The sequence below is a fragment of the Sylvia atricapilla genome, chromosome 6 (genome assembly GCF_009819655.1).
Source record: "Sylvia atricapilla isolate bSylAtr1 chromosome 6, bSylAtr1.pri, whole genome shotgun sequence".
NCBI lineage: Eukaryota > Metazoa > Chordata > Aves > Passeriformes > Sylviidae > Sylvia > Sylvia atricapilla.
In genome coordinates, this window is record NC_089145.1 from 42,452,892 (window position 1) to 42,468,528 (window position 15,637).

The window sequence follows — 15,637 nt, forward strand, 5'->3', positions numbered from 1 at the left end:
GGCCGGGACGGTGCCAGGGGAAGGGGGAACGCCGAGCTGCCCGGGGCCAGGAAACGCCGCCCCCGGGGCCTGGGGCCGGGCCGGCGGCTGGGAGGAGGGGACGGGGCTGGCGGGCGCTGCTCCGCCGCGCTGTGGGAGCTCGGAGGGTAGCGAGGCCACGAACCGCGGCCGGGGAGCGGCGCGGAGCCGAGCGGGGCGGCCCCCGGCACGGGACGGAAGCGGCGGCGGGAGCCGGCGGCCGCTCCGCGGAGAAGCGTGCGGGACGAGCCCGGCCCGGGCGGCGGGAGCGCGGCCCGGGGGTGCGGGGGGAGGCGGCGGCGGAGCGAGGCGAGGGGCGGCCTCGCAGGGCGGAGCGGCGAGGAAGGCGAGCCGGCAGCCGGAGCGGGCGTACGAACCCCACGGGCCGAGCGCCTACGAGAGGGGGAGGAGGAGCCGCCCCGCCGCCCGGGGATGGTGAGGAGGAGGCGGCGGCTGCCGGGAGCCCAGTGAGGCCTTCGCTCGGCGCCCGCCGCAGAGCCCGCCCGCCTCGCCGGCCGCCCCCTTCCCCCGCTCGCTCGCTGGCTCGCTCCCCCTTCCCTCCCCTTCCCCCGACTCCCTCCCCGGCTCCCTTCCCCTGCCGCCGCCGCCGCCTCCTCCCCGGGCTCCAGCCATGTAAGTGACCCGCTCCCCGGTTGGGAAGGGCTGGGGGAAGGAAGCGCCGGGGCCGGGGCCTGCTCGGCGCGGCCGCATTGTGCGGGGCTGGGAGGGAAGGGAAGGGACGGGAAAGGGGGCGGCCGCTCTCTCTTCGCCTTCCCCGGGCGTGGGCTTCCCCGCCGGCCCCCGGGCACGGCCCGGGCGGGGTGGGGGGCGAGGAGGCCCGGGCGGCAGGCGGCCCCGGCCGGTCGGTCCGTCCTGCCGGCGGGCCCGCAGCGGACAGGAAGCTGTTGGCTCCCCGGGGATGCGGTGGGTGAGAGGGCGGCGGGGCGGGGGTCTCCCCTCGGGCCTGCCCCGGGCCCTGCGCGAGCATCCCCCGGGGAAACGGCGGTGGGGGCGGCCGGGGGTGGCTTGTGATATTTCGGAAACAGCGGCGAGCAAAGTAGCCGAGGGCCCCCCATTTTACCACCTCCCCCGCCCCCATTTTCTCCCCTTGTCTTCTGCGGCCGCGTTGTTCAGCCCAGCTCCGCTTTGCGGACCACTGAGTGTTTGCCAACGGGGGTGTGATTCTCTCCGTGGGCATTTGGCGTGTGTAGGTGGCTGTGCAGCGCTTGTGGACTTGATTTTTTTTTTTTTCTTTTTTTTTTTTTTTTGCAGTCGTGTTTTGCAGAGGTGTAGGGAGCTGTCTGCAGATGCCCCCCTCCCCCCGCCCCCAGGTGAAATTCTGCAGTTGCCGAAATGTTCTTAGAGACTTGTAGGACTTGTGCCTGTTCCTTTGTAAAACGCATAATCAAGCATATAAACGTTCTGGTACTGTAATATATTTTACTGACGGGACGCTACTGATGCAGATACAGCTTGCACCTTATCGGTAGTGTTTCCCCCCACTCCCAGCCACCCCTATGGGAAATATTTACTGTTTTGCTTTGTTTTCCTGCCACCTCTGTCATGTAAGAAACAAATCCATGATTTGCACTTGTGTGTTTTATTTATACCACAGGAGGGATGTACATTTCAACATACAGTTATAAAAGGGAGTTACTAACACTTAATGCTGAAGAATATTTGTTTGCAGGTAAATAAAATTGACATACTGCATGACTGGTAATTACTTTCATGTGGTAGTTAGTTTCATGGTGACAGCCACACCATTTGTCTTGAGTTAGCAGATTTAAAGACACTGCAACTACTTTTGATTTTTTTTTTTAAATAGTAAGGCTTGTGTTGTGTGGGATGTTTTTAGAAAACTGTTTTTGGTGTGCCTCAGTGGTAAATCAAATTTAAGAATTGACCCAGTGTCTACAAGTCACTTTCAGCTCCAGTCTTCACTTACAGTCTTATAAAAATGTCCTGTAAGTGATTACATTAACAATTAAATAGTTTCACAATTGTCTTGATTTCTTTGGGGACAGAACAAAACTTTTGTTACAAATACTTTAAAATGGAATTTGATGAAATATATCTCAGGTTGGTACTGAAGTTCCGAACAGCACAGTTTTTAAATTATATAAACATAAACTGTAGAAGGACTTGGTCTTGTTTGGGAACATAAAGAAGGTTTTATCTGGGCTGCAGAGGGGTTATAAAGAAGTAGCTTTTCTGCCATCACTCTGTTTTGAAATAGGTAGCTTAGTTTGTCCTATCAAACTCTTGTTGTGTTTGCAGCATAGACAGTTGGATGTCGTAACTGTGGCCCCTCACCTGAACAGCATTAACCTCCTGTCTATTGATCAGCAAAGACAGGAGAGCACAAATATTTCAGATTATGGTTTTGTAAACCTAGATTAGGCCAACAGATTAACAAAAAAAAAAAAAAAAAGGAGATGTAGGATTTTTGTTTTCCAGTTACCTTGTTCCCCGTAACTTAGTATCTGAGAATCCTTTGTGAACCTTGTGATCAGCTGCACTTGCTGCTATGAAATTCCAGTTTAGATGTGGTGTCATTCCACACACAGCACATAGTAGCAAATACTGGTGACCACACCTAAGTCGTGGCCCACAATGCCTTTTTGAAAGGGAAGCTAAGATGGTGGAACAACCTGGTCCTTCTAAGCTTCCTTGAAAGCGGTCTGCCCAGATTTGGTAACTGGGTCATGGTGCGAAGCTGCTGCAGGCTCAGAGGGCCTTGAGCACATTGGAATCACTGCTGCTGCCATGAAACACCCAGGGCAGGATTTGCGTAAGGCAGGAGATGTACTCCGCTGGTCAAAGCCTGGTGGGAACATCTATCTGTACGCTCCACTTGAAACGTTGGCTGGAGCCCAACTTTGTTGTGTCTGTGCAGTTTAGGTGCAGTTGGCTGTCAGCTGGGAGCTTGCTCTGGGAAGAGAGCGGAGGTTGCTCGTGGCATCCCCCATGTAACGGGCCTGAACGAACCGCTGTGGCCCAGACCAGTTCCCGTGGAGCTCATCTGCTCTCATGACAGTGTCATGTGGCCACAGTAGGCAAACTTAGGCAGCTGGATCCTGTTTTGCCTGGCCCTGCTGCTGTGCATTACGAGAACACGTAGGGATTTGCAGCATGTTTGGGCTCAAGGTGTCCTGGGAGAATCAGGAATGTGTCGCACCACGGCAGTGGACGTTGGTAACTGGTGGTGTGACAGGGCAAAGTGTTAGCCCAGGGGAATGCGTTTTTGTAATCTGCTTTCTGATCTGGGCTAACGAGTGCAGGCCGGACACAGTCTGACATGCCAGGACTGAGGCTGGTGGGTCAGAGTCTCCCTTTAGTCCCTTGCTTACTCTCCCTCATGAAGATGAGGTGATTACCATAGGTGCTTCTGCATCCCGTAAGCTTGAGAGTCAGCATTATGGAAGACTTCCTTTTCTTCCTGATCTGCTCTAGGTTGTGAGCAGAAACAAATATAAAACTTTGCCTTGGAAAGAGAACATGAAGTACAGATTAATATTTGTACTTAAGAGAAAAAAGAAGGTGAGGATTCTGTATAGAAGAGAATGAGAGAAGGAGCTCTAATATGACTCTTCCAAATACAGAAAAGATGGTTCTGCTCCACCTTGTATTGAATGGTTGGTTTGACTGACTCCTTCAAGCAGGTTTTACTGCTGCAGTGCCTAGGGAAGTGAGTTATCTCATTATTTATGAAGAAGTTAATAACCTTTAAGGAATTAATGTGTACGCAAGACCGATGTCACCATGATACAATGCTGATGTCATGCCATTCATGATTTACAGCACTTCAGCTGTGTGAGGACTATTTCAGAGTTAAAAAAAGTATTACAGAAATGCGTATTGAAAAACAAGCAAAGAGAAGACTAAGAGAAAGACCAAGTTGTTCAGCTTTTGACAGTATTCAGTCCTGTGCAGACACAGACTGGAGCAGCCAGGTCATACTTACCTCAGATGCCCTCTCTTCACTGGGAACCATTCCTAGATGACCGTAAATGAGGAGTGTAATCTTTTTTTTTTTTTTTTTTTTTTTTTTCCCTCTAAGGATTTTATGGAAAAGGAACTTTTTCTGGTTTACACATCTTCAGTAATACATTGACCTATAGTTAACTTGCTCTTCTATTCCAAGAAATTACTCTTGCTTGCTGCCACTGTCTTCAATAATGTCTCTTACTAAAATAGAAGTATTAGGCACAGCTTGAATGTGTGTTTTAAAATACACTAGACAGAGCAGGTTTGCTACTGTTGGAGCTATGTCTGTGGACATCTTCCTAGACACTGAGAAGGGATCCCCAGCTCTTGCATTGCAAACTAAAAGTAAATTTCTCCATGTGAAGTAAGTGCTCTGACATGGCTGACTGAAGGACTGAGGTGTGACCTGTGCCGCAGGTTGGTGTCAGGAAGCGTTTAATGTTTTTCCACTTCGTTGTGCCATGGCTTCTTTACAAAACCCTCCACCCCCTTCACCACCCCTCTCCCATGAAAGAAGGTAGGCAGGTAAAGACACATCCCTGAGAGTACAGCTGCAATAGCAAGTGGGAAACAGTTCTTGGGTAGAAATGGTAGGGAAAAGGCAGTCCAAGCTCCTTGGACACCAGGGAGTAGAAAAAGTAGTCCCTCTGAACTTGGTATTTCTTTGTTGATTTTTTTTTTTCTCTGTTGTCATTCAAGTTTGGATTATTAAATGACAGTTTAGCTGATGACAAGCAGGAACCTGCCAAGTGGTTATCCTGGCAAGTGTTAACTCAGGAAAACCTGGAGTAAGTTAGCTGCAGATTGGCGAATTCTGGTCCTTCATGCTTTTTAATGTTTTTAATAATAGTGTTGCCCTTTCTGCAGCCTAGTTTGTCTTGTAGCTTCCTTTTTTATGCATGGTTGTTGGAAAGGATATTGATTGCTCGGTGCTTCTAAATGGTTGAATTCTGGATGCAGAGGTAGGATTGCACAGTCCCTGCACCCTGTATGACACAGTTAGAAGTGTTAACTTTCACACCTGGGTGTTGCATTTCCATACTCAAGCTGTGATAATCTTGAGGGTTTTGTTCAACACTTCGCAAATTTCTCAGGCCTCTAAGTGAAGTTTAGTCTCCTTTTGACATCAGCAAGCAAGTCTAGCTTGCATGGCTGTTGTGCATTGTGCATGGCCATTTTGAAGGGAAAAAGCCTGCTATGTTTGTCAGGTTCTATCCTAATTACTCTGGAGCTCAAGGAGTTTGTTCCAAAGTATCTCTGGCAGCTGTGGATAACTGGTCTCTATTCTGCAGCATACGGTTCATATTTTTATAATTTCAATAAATTCATATTTATTTATGAAATTAGGAATTCTTACATGTCACTTGTTCCAGTGTAATTTTTTTGTGTGTCTTCCCTCCCTCAGGCAAACATCTGTTTCATGGAGTTGATAGTTCTAACGGGTGAGATTGGCAGATTTATAGTTTGGAAAAAAAAATCCACACTCACCTTGTTTCTGAGGAGAACTTCAACATAAACCGTTAACTGGAAAAGCTGAGGAACAGTAACAAATAGTGTAGGTTTGTAGGCAGAGTGTCAGGGGAGTGACCTCCTTTCTCCATCCATTTCTGCTGGCAGTAATGGAACTTGTTCAAATTTGAGCTTTGTGCTTTGAAGGCTGCCTGTTTCAGATCACTCTGATGGGGTACAAAGCCCCCTGCCCCTGCTGGGGTTTCAGTTCTAGGTTGGATTCATTTTGACCACCTGTTTTCTTCCATCCAGTGTTGTGTCTTAGTGAGTTATGGGGAATTAGTTGCTTTTTAATCTAGTTTCTGATGGATGGCTATCACCTGCATGCTCAGAGGTAATTGATGCACACGTGCCAAATGCATGCAGAGATGGTATATATTTGTCAGGCAGGAATGAGATATCTCTGTGCTAGGTGAGAGACTCCAGTGAAAGCCAGGTCTTTGGTGGCAGTTTACAAATGCTGCTGGGTTTTGTTTTATTAAACTTGTTGGTTGCTGCTGGGAATTTGTCACCAATTAGGTTTTTTGATCACTCAAGTAATACCAAATTGAATGGCAGCATGGACACTCTGGAGAGCACAGAAGAATTAAAGAAAAATGGGGAATATTTGTACCAGAAGCAGAAAAATAATCAGATTCAATTTAGAAAAATAATAAAAGCTAATGCATTTGGGAAGAGATTACATTCAGTGAGGGAGAGAAATGCACAGAATGTTTCCGTGGTAGTCAGCCATGAGCAGGGCACATTTTCAATAAGAAATGGTAATCATGAGCTATTTAGAGAGGGACTTTGTCTCATAAAGCAGAGGGGTAAAAATCCCAGGTTGTGCTTGAGTATATTTCATTGTGAGAAAGGCAGCAGCAAACTGCACTGCAGTTAAGGAAGAGCAGTAAAATTGATCAGGGTGCTAAAGGGCTGATTTGGGATTACAGTAAGGTACATGAGCTTATCTGTGGTTGGTTGTATACCTCTAGGAGAGGTAACGTTAGAAATATCAAAAGTAGAGAAGATACTTTTTGGGAAGTCAAGATTTGAGTGGAGTTAAGGGGAATATGCTGAAGGTAGGAAATTCTGAAGCAGGATAGGAATATTTACTGTCAGAGGTTTATCTCTAAGACACACTGTGTGCTGGTTAATAGACTATTATCAGGCTGTGAAGAAACCTTCCAGGACCTGTTCTAGATGTCTTCCTTACCAGGAAACATTGAAAACTGGTTTTTGTGGTAGTTCAGAATTTTTATTGTTGCAAAGAATGAGGTGGTGTTGCAGAGATGGAGGTCTACTAGGTAAGGTCTCGAATCTACCTGTAATTCAGACAGTACCTGGTAGTGTTGTGAGTCTCCCCATGACCAGCCTACTCAATGAAGAAGCAGAACTTTAGCAAGCACCTCCACATTTTGGCACCTCCACCTGCAAAGATAAATTATTGTGAAGAGATAAGCCCTTGTTTAAGATTTGTAATAATAACAGAAAAATCCCAAACCAACAATGCAGTAGTGAAAACTACTGCCTGTTGTATCCCTTGCTGTACATCTGTGACATGCTTTGAGATGATGGTGTACTCTTCTTTTGATCCTTTCAGAAGTAGCTGGGAAGGAGGAAAGCAGAGGAAAAACCCTCATCCGTCTTGTGGAGGCTTCTGGAGTTCAAGAATTTCAGCAGAGTGATCTTTTGCCATAAACTGGTTTTTCAAGAGACATTCCTGCCATTATGAATGAAGTAGCGATAGTGAAGGAAGGCTGGCTTCACAAACGAGGTAAGTGACTCTTCTCTTCTGGACAATAAATTGACTCTATCTCTCTCTAATACGATGTTTAGCAGCATGTCCTCAAATAATCCATTATTTTCCTGTTCATCCTAGTGGGAAACACATAGGGAGTGTGCCTGACTTTTTTTCAAGCTTTAGAAAGTGCATGTATAAGAGGTTTTCTTATGTGTGTGCATGTGTTCACCAAAAATTAGTGTCAGCTGCATTGAAAATGATGATAAAGATAGCAAGTGAAGGAGATACTACTGAGAGTGTTCGAAGTTAAACTGTAGTAAATAATTTTGGTTTGTATGGGTCTGTAGCTTTCTTTTTTGTGCTAGAAGGGAGAATTAAGATGAGCATTTTTGAACAGTGGAAAATATGCTTGTATTTTGTGAGGAGTGCTGTGTTCTTGCAGAGACTTGCTAGAAAATGTGCTAATCTGTTTGTGTCTGAACTGCTCTGGGTACCAGTGTCCTGGACGGGAAGAATAGCCTTGAGTTCGTGCACTTTCTGCATTTTGGTTGTAACCCAAATGACATTTGATTTTTATAAAAAGTCTTGGTTCTTGACAGAGTGGCAAAACTGAAAAGACAGTCACATGTATAAGGCTTTTTGCCTTCTTGCATGTTTTTTTCCCAAAACAGTGGGTTTGTTCTTTTTTGGGGAAGGTGTTAATTTTCAAGTACCACAGCATTGATCCTATAGGGTACTTGACTTACCTGTTTCTTTGTATTCTACTATTGTTTCTTGGAAAGAAGAGAGCAGTGTTAGGTACTTTCCATGATAATGTCATTTTTTTGGACCAAAACCAGGATCTGTGTGCTCCTGCAGACTCAGGATTTTTCTAGAGGGTTTGCAACAACTTGCCTGAAGGTGCAAAGGGTGTAGTGTAATTATTTATGGAAGAAATTTGAAATGCATTATCTATCATAACCTTGGTTAAGGCTGGTGGTTCTTGAGCAAGAATAAGAAATTTCTAGGAATTTAGAAAACGTGTTGATAGTGTGTACTTTTAAAGGGTGGAAGTGTATATTTCTAACAATTGGATGCGCAGTGTAGTTTAGCAGATTGATCCTTGATGTACAAGTGTTTTGGTCAAGTTTTTTTAGGGGAGTCTGGGTTTTTTTTTGTTCTGGTTGATTTCAGTTGGAAACACCATTACACTCATTACTTCATTCAGTTATTCTGCTGTTCCCAGGCTGCTTTGTTTTGACAAAGTATATGAGAACTATTCTATGTTTGAAATAAATGGAAGAAGTACAGAATTTATGAATCTAGAAACTCTTCAAATGAGCGACCTTTTTTTTTTTTTTTTTTTTTTTTTTTTTTTAGTTTTAAACAATGTTTTCAGGCTGAGGGTTTTTACCAGCTGTTGTTGCAATTCTTCCTGCACCTACCTGTAATTTTAAAAAAATCTGTTACTTTGAGCAGTACTGCACAAAAATTTGAGGGAGAAACATTTATTTTAAACAGTATGGAAAAGGCATTGAAAAGGGTGATTCAGAGGCATATGTGCCTGAAACTTCTAAACAATCATGTTGCATTTCAGGTTTGTCTGTGTTTAGTTTTGGGAACTGAATTTTTGTTGTTTCTAGGATTACAATAAAGCTACTTTCAAGTAAAGTGACCTCTGGAGGATGTCTTAGTAAAAGATGCCCAAGTCTTCTGATCTGATTTTTTTTTAGTTGTTTAAAAATTGCCTTAGAGAAACAGATTATTATCTCTGATGGTTTGCTGATAATATTATGATGACATTATGTACTGAACACATTCCCATTTTCAAAATGTTACTCTGCATGTTCCGCATATTTGATGCTGCAAATTTGTGCCCAAACTCCTAAACTGTTAAATGTACCTTGGCATTTTTTGGATGCCAGGTTTCCTAATCCTTTCAACCTGTTTCCCAATGCCTTTTTACCCTCTTGGTGTGTGTGGTGACAAGTATTTCATTCCACTCCATTGACTTTACAACTGTTAATCGGTGTTGTCCTCCTGAGGAGGTTTTTAGAAAGCAGTGCTCTATCTTCTCTTCAGCCTGCTGGTGTCAGCCCTGGGAGTCTCTTGGTTTTTCTAGCTGTTCAGGGATAGGTTGACAAATTCAGTTCATTTGGCTCTGTCTTTGCTGGGGAGTAGATTATCCACACTGTGTGTGCCTGTGTATTGTTAAGCATCTTTTTTTAATAATCTGCATTCACTGCCAGACACTATCTGTTTGCTGGCTCTGCTAGATCAAGTGCTTCAACCACAGGATGTTTCCAAAACTGATGCCTGATACGGTGAGCTTCTGAAGTCAAGGCATAAACAATAATTAGTGAAGGGAGGGACTGCTAAAGGGGGGATTTCAGATATAAGAAACATACATAGTTTGTCTTTTAGGTCATTTATAAAACCAAAGGTTGCATTGCATGTGTTCTGTAAAGATCCTAAGGCTTTCCACATGCAAATATTTTAGGTAGTGACTGGCCAAAATCCAGATTGGGCAATGATGTTCTCTCTACCTAACGTTCCCCATAGCTTTGGTTGGATTTGGTGTCTCTTACAGTTCCTGTCCTGAGCAGTTGAACAGCATGGCTGCGTGCAGTTAAACAGTTGCTACATCTCACCCCAGCAGTGGCTTAATTTTGGTGGTTTTAATGATTTGTATATGTATAAATCAAGCTGCACAGTGCTCTGGAGCCCTTCTGGATGGCAGGTGTAAGTAAGCATAAAGCCATCATTAGCAGGAGCAGGTGTTTCGGCCTGGCAGGGAAGTAGCAGGGCTTTCTAGAACCATGGAGTTGTTTTCTTCTGTCAGCATGCTTTATGTTTATGTTTTTTGTTTCTGAGATTAAAAATACAAATGGAGAAATGAAATTAAACGTTGCTGCCTGACCAAGAGCTCTTGGCGGTTCTCTAAGTCACTCACTAAAGGAAGCTCTACTTCCAGTAGTGCAGATGTCTGTTCGTGCAGGGGCCAGTCATGTCCATGCCATGTGTGACCTCAACCAGGCAGAAACAGAAGAATTCATGAATGAACTCTACCCTCCCCATCCCTTTCCCCATTGGCAGTGCTTGGTGCTGTTACTCAAATCCCAGCAAGGATAGACTCTTGTGACCACTCTTTGTATAACTGCATGGCTGGACTGTTCAGCGTGCAGGTAGGGGGTGTGAAGGAGCTCAGGCTTGGTGTGTGTACATCCAGGGTGTGCAGTCCCTGCTTGTGTGATGCTGAAGGTTCTGTGTAGTGGGAAAGGATGGGGGAAATGGTTCGACGCAGAGGTGCTATGATTGTGATTGAATATGAAGGGAGAAAGAGAAAATTATCTGCCCAAATTGCTGCTTGTTGAGCTCCAGGATTATAGGTTTTCTGAATGTATGTCATGAGGATCCTTAATTTTGGTTGTGTGTTGGTAACTTTTTGTAGAACAGAGGTGTGCCCAAGTGTATTTTACTTGCTTTACTGATCCATTTTAAAGATCTCATTGGATTTCTTGCATCTTTCTTCTCTGGTCCCTGTTTATAAAGGTCTTTCTATTGTTTTCAGTCTTCATCCTGTTTTTTTTTTTTTTTTTAAAGTCTTTCTGCATGGCTAACAAAGAGGGGATTGTGCGTTTTGATACTCTGTCATCTCTGTCCTCCCTAGTATGTCCGGTTTTCTTATTAGGGCATAAACTTGTATGAAAAAAAGGAGTCTTTTGGAGGCAGCAGAAGAGGGGGAGGGAAAAATATACACTGACATTTGAAAAAGGAAATAGAAAAACCTCCATTTCTCAGTCTGAGAAATCTGAAGCAATTATAAGGTGCTGAAGAAACCTGTGTATTCATCAATTAATATTTAGCAGGAAATGCAGAGCTATTTTGTTTTTAAATAGTATATCAACACCGCATAGTAAGTTTAACCATGAAAACCGTAGCATGTCCTCCAAATGCCAATTTTTATGGACTTCAGGCAGGTAAAACTATTTGACTGATGGAGTCTGTTTTACAAGCTGATCAAAACTAACAGAAGCCCTTAAATGAGAAATAATATATAAGATACCTACTCCACTTCTGGATATAATATCTTTTTTTTTCTTTTGGTTAAAGTATTATTTCTGTAATGAATGGAGTGCTACAGACGACCTAATAAATAACAAGTGGCCTGTTTCGATTTGTCTTGCTATAGCTTCCCTACTTAAAATGGATGCAAGATCCATGTGTAAAATACAAACCAGGACTAAAATGTTGATTGTCACTCTTTTTAACTTTTTCTAGCAGAATAGCACAGATGGTGAACTTTAGCTTTGTTATTTTGAGCACAGGTTCATACTTTCAGTATTCTGTTAGTGTGAATTAAAAGAGGATTTTACAAGGTATGACCAGATACATTTTTAAGCCAGGGAGTCTGGTGTTGCTGTTTTTCTTCACCTCTTTTTTCTTCTCTCTTTTCTGTTCTCACCATGTTCCCTACCTCTTTTTCTGTATGTATATTTGTGTGTGTGTGTTTTATTTTGGGATATTTGTTCTTACCTTGGCTTCTGTCTGTCCCTGGGATGTAGTGATGACCTGTGTAGTCAGAACCTTTGAGATTCAGATTAGTTCAAGGATCGTCTGGCTTTCATGGTATTTCAAAGAATGGCTGTGGCACTTGATGCAAAGGATCCTAAGAGCCATCTGAACTCTGAAGATGCCAGCTATAGAGGGCACAGCTGCTTCAGAGGAAAAACTGGGGGGAATGGAAAGGTAAGAAACAAGATAGGGGCTGAAGAAAAAACGGAGTGGGGCTGAATGAAGAATGGAGTGGGAAAGTTGTGATAGAGGGAAAGAAGCTGATGCTGTTTCTGGAGCTGAAGGGTTGGGTTTATAGGGAAATCTGTTGCTCTTCTTGTTGGAAACAAAAGATAAGCTGTGTCAGTTTGTGGTTTTCCTTGTGTGTCTCTTTTTCAACACAAGGGGCAATAGTTTTGCAATTCTAGCTCTTGGTTGCTTTCATTTTGCTTGTCCTGTTCTGGGAAAAGGGGACTGGGGAGGAACCAGGAAATTGTCAACCAATAAATCTGACCTTGGTGGTAGGCAAGATGCTAGGAACATTAAGAAAGGATGAGATCACAAAACATCTGGAGAAATATGAGCTGATAATGGCTAGTCAGCTAGACTTTTGGAGGGTAATCTCATCTGATGGAATTATTTGTGGAGAGATCATAGGAACCGGGCTGGATCCACTGTACTGTAAAAAGCTTGCTCTGGATGACAGGGGAAGTCAGAAACTGAGAATCAGCTGGTGCAGTGTAACTGTACTGTACTTCATCTTTGAAAGAGCTGGTGTAGCCTAGAAATGGTTCATCTTCCCTTCACAGAGCAGATTGCTTGTCTTTGAGTGTTTCTGTTACTTTCCAGCTTCCTTTTTTCCAAAAAATGTTTTTCCAGAATGTTTTTGCATTAAACCCATTCTTTAATCTACAACTTCACATTTTTGAAGTGTGACATCTAAATGTTTCTTTCTTCAGTAAAAATTACTTCCAAAAGGTCTTTATTCCTACATACAAAATACTCTCAGTTCTTTAGAGATGTGATGCTAAGTTAGTTGTGTTTCTCACTGATTATAAACTGACTGGAACTTACATGCAAGTGACACTGAACACTCTCGCTTTGAATGGCAAAGAGGAAGAGCTGGAGTGTTGATGCCCACGTTATTTATGTCACTCCTGGAAGTTTACTTTCGTATTCTGTTTCATTGCACATCAGAAGCTTAACAAACTAGGTCTCAATTTTATCTCCAAAAGTGGGGTAGCGTCATGAATTAATGTTACTTGTTATTAAAAGGGATTTGAGGATGAGGGATCTAGGACGTTGCAAGCCCTGTAAAAGCAAGCCTGGGAACTCTTGATACAGTGGATCGTGCAGAAAGTGCCTGTATTGGCTTTGATTTTCTTTTTCATGGTTCCTTCCTTTTCAAAAAGGGAAAGGTAGGCCTCTGTATAAAAAAAAGCTGTCCATGTTTTCTGTTCTTTTTTTCTCTCAGTAGGCGTATTGAGAAGTCATCAGGTTTGGATGTAGGAAGAAAGAAGTACTGAGTGAGTATGCTATTTTGAGGTAAAGAGAGAGCAAGAGAATGAAGCTTGCTTGTTGTCCTTGCAGGGGTGGTTTTAGGCAAGGTGCTGTGCCATGCATTTAAAATTTGGCGCCTTGTTCCCGCTTGGAAATGTCTTCCCCTGCAGCCCCTGTGTGGATCCCAGAAGGTTCCTTCCCTTCCAGCTGGTGCTGCTGTCACTGTGTAAGCACCATCAGTTGCACTCCTTGTCTGTGCCCATGGCTTCCCCTGCCCAAACTTGCTCCTGGTTATCCTTTGTAGCCTGCCCTTCGCCATCTGAAAAAGCTGGTGAGGATTTTGATGTTCTTAGAGCAGTACATGGTGACATGTGGTGTCTCTCCTTTTATACACTTTCTATGTTACTAATAATTCTCTTAAAAATTGGGGTGGTGGTTGGTGTCAGATTCATTTTGGAAACAGACCTTGATATCTGTTGGGGGAAAAAAGAGGATTTGCTTAATATCTCAACATTCAATTTTAATGTATTTTAAAAGAGCATTGTAAAAGCCAAGTACCTGTCAGCTCTGTGGAGTTTTTCTCCTTTTACATATTGGAGTAGCCAATTTACTAAGAAAAAAAAAATTAAAAGGCATCTCTCATGGGGGGAAGATAGAGGAGAGATTTATTATTTTCAGATGCATTATGTTGTAGGTACAATGTGCTTCTTAAAGGGGGAACAAAAACCAGGAAACTATGTGAGGAAAGAGGAAGAAAAAGAATGGAGAAAGAAAAGTACCATATTAGGTGTGAAGTAGTGTATTTTTGTGAGAAATATTTACTGCAACCGAAAGGGGGAAATAATGAAGACTGACTTTGAATGCAGTTGGTAAGCATGCTACAGACCTCTGGGATTATTCTCCCACCTCTTCAAGTTGAGCCAAAAATGTGAAAAAGATAGCTGGTCAAATAACATTGTGAAATTTGTCGGTTTATTCAGAAGTGCATGGTCATATTTGAGGACAGCTGAGGTAAACAATCATCACAGACTGTGGGCAAGTCAGTTACTGTTTCCCTGGGTCTCTTGGGTAAGTTGGGAGAGCATGTTTTGAAATGCTGTCCAAAACCGAGGCTTTTGGTGAACTGCATGTAGAAATACACTTTGGAGTCAGTGGTTCAGTGCATGGCTGCAGTGGTATTTCATGCTCATACTGAGACTGAGTGTAGCATCTGAGTCATATATAGGGCTGTCAAATCAGTCTCCTCTGCGTGCCTTACTAATGGACTCCTTATGAGAACCACAGGAGGAGCATGCCAGAGAAGTGGGCTTTGTGTTGGTGGTGAACCACAGGTATCTTCACAGGAGATACCTGTTTTGGGGAGGGAGCTCCAGCTGTAGAATGATTGGGGTTGGAAGAGACCTTTAAAGATCATGTAGTCCAACCTCTGTGTCACAAGCAGGCACACCTTGTACTAATTCTAGACCATGTTCCTCAAAGACCTATCCAACCTGGCCTTGGACAGTTCTAGGGGTGGCACATCCACAACTTCACTGGGCCGCTTTCTGCCAGTGCCTCACCACCTTCAGAGTGAAGAATTTCTTCCTTAAATATTATGTAGTCTAAATCTACTCTCCTATATTTTAAAACTATAACCTGTCACAATAGAGCCTGATAAAAAGCCTTTCTCAGTCTTTCTTAAAAGCCCTCATTATGTATAAGAAGTGAGCAATAAGGTCTCTTCAGAGCTTCCTCTTTTCAGGCTGAACAGCCCCAAACTCTCTCAGCCTGTCTCCATAGGAGCGGTCTTCAAGACAAGCATTACTTGCTGATGGAGACTCAAGAGGTTGAAGCTGGTGTGCCTTGAAGTGAACTTGAGGTGCTGATGGAAGTTGAGCTGCTTACAGTAATTGCTACTAATTCTCAAATTTTAAATGCAGCCTTTAGTTTTATGTTGGTTTTATCAATCACTTCCCACCTGTAGAAGTCACAAGATTTTGAAAGTTTTGCATGTTTTTCTTCCTGAAGCAGACAAGCTTGCTAGTCTTCATGATGAGGAAAATTGGAAAAGATAACCCAAGTCCCTGCTTCATGGCTTAGACTTAGCAGAACAAAAAGGGCTGTTTATTTACTTGTCACAAAAAAGCTCAAAAAATAGAGGATTTGAAATAATTTGTAGTGTGTTTCGTTTTTCTAGCCTCCAAGCCTTAGCAGTATTAGTACCCTACTGTTTCTGCAATTGTGTCAGAGAGTCTGGGGATCACAGAACACATCCTCATTACGCTTCAGAAAGCAGGCAATATGAAAAAATAAATTTCTGATTATCTTGACAGGTCTGATTATTAATAGAAGCACAGAAATGAAACTGTATTTGAACTGCTTTTT

General features: G+C 43.5%; 1 protein-coding gene across 3 annotated transcripts in view; it reads left to right on the forward strand.

The window, feature by feature from the left end:
• The first annotated feature begins 288 nt into the window (after positions 1-288).
• AKT1 (AKT serine/threonine kinase 1) overlaps positions 289-15,637 on the forward strand; it is a 77,655-nt gene continuing 62,306 nt past the window's right edge. Inside the window, exons 1-2 of one of the 3 annotated variants that reach the window (XM_066321667.1) lie at positions 289-651; positions 7,100-7,273. In XM_066321667.1, coding sequence (XP_066177764.1) covers positions 7,228-7,273 — 46 coding nt within the window. In that variant the 5' untranslated portion in view covers positions 289-651; positions 7,100-7,227. Of the gene's footprint in view, positions 652-828; positions 943-7,099; positions 7,274-13,282; positions 13,300-15,637 lie in introns of those variants that run through there. The other 2 variants (XM_066321669.1, XM_066321670.1) reach the window with 2 other exon arrangements.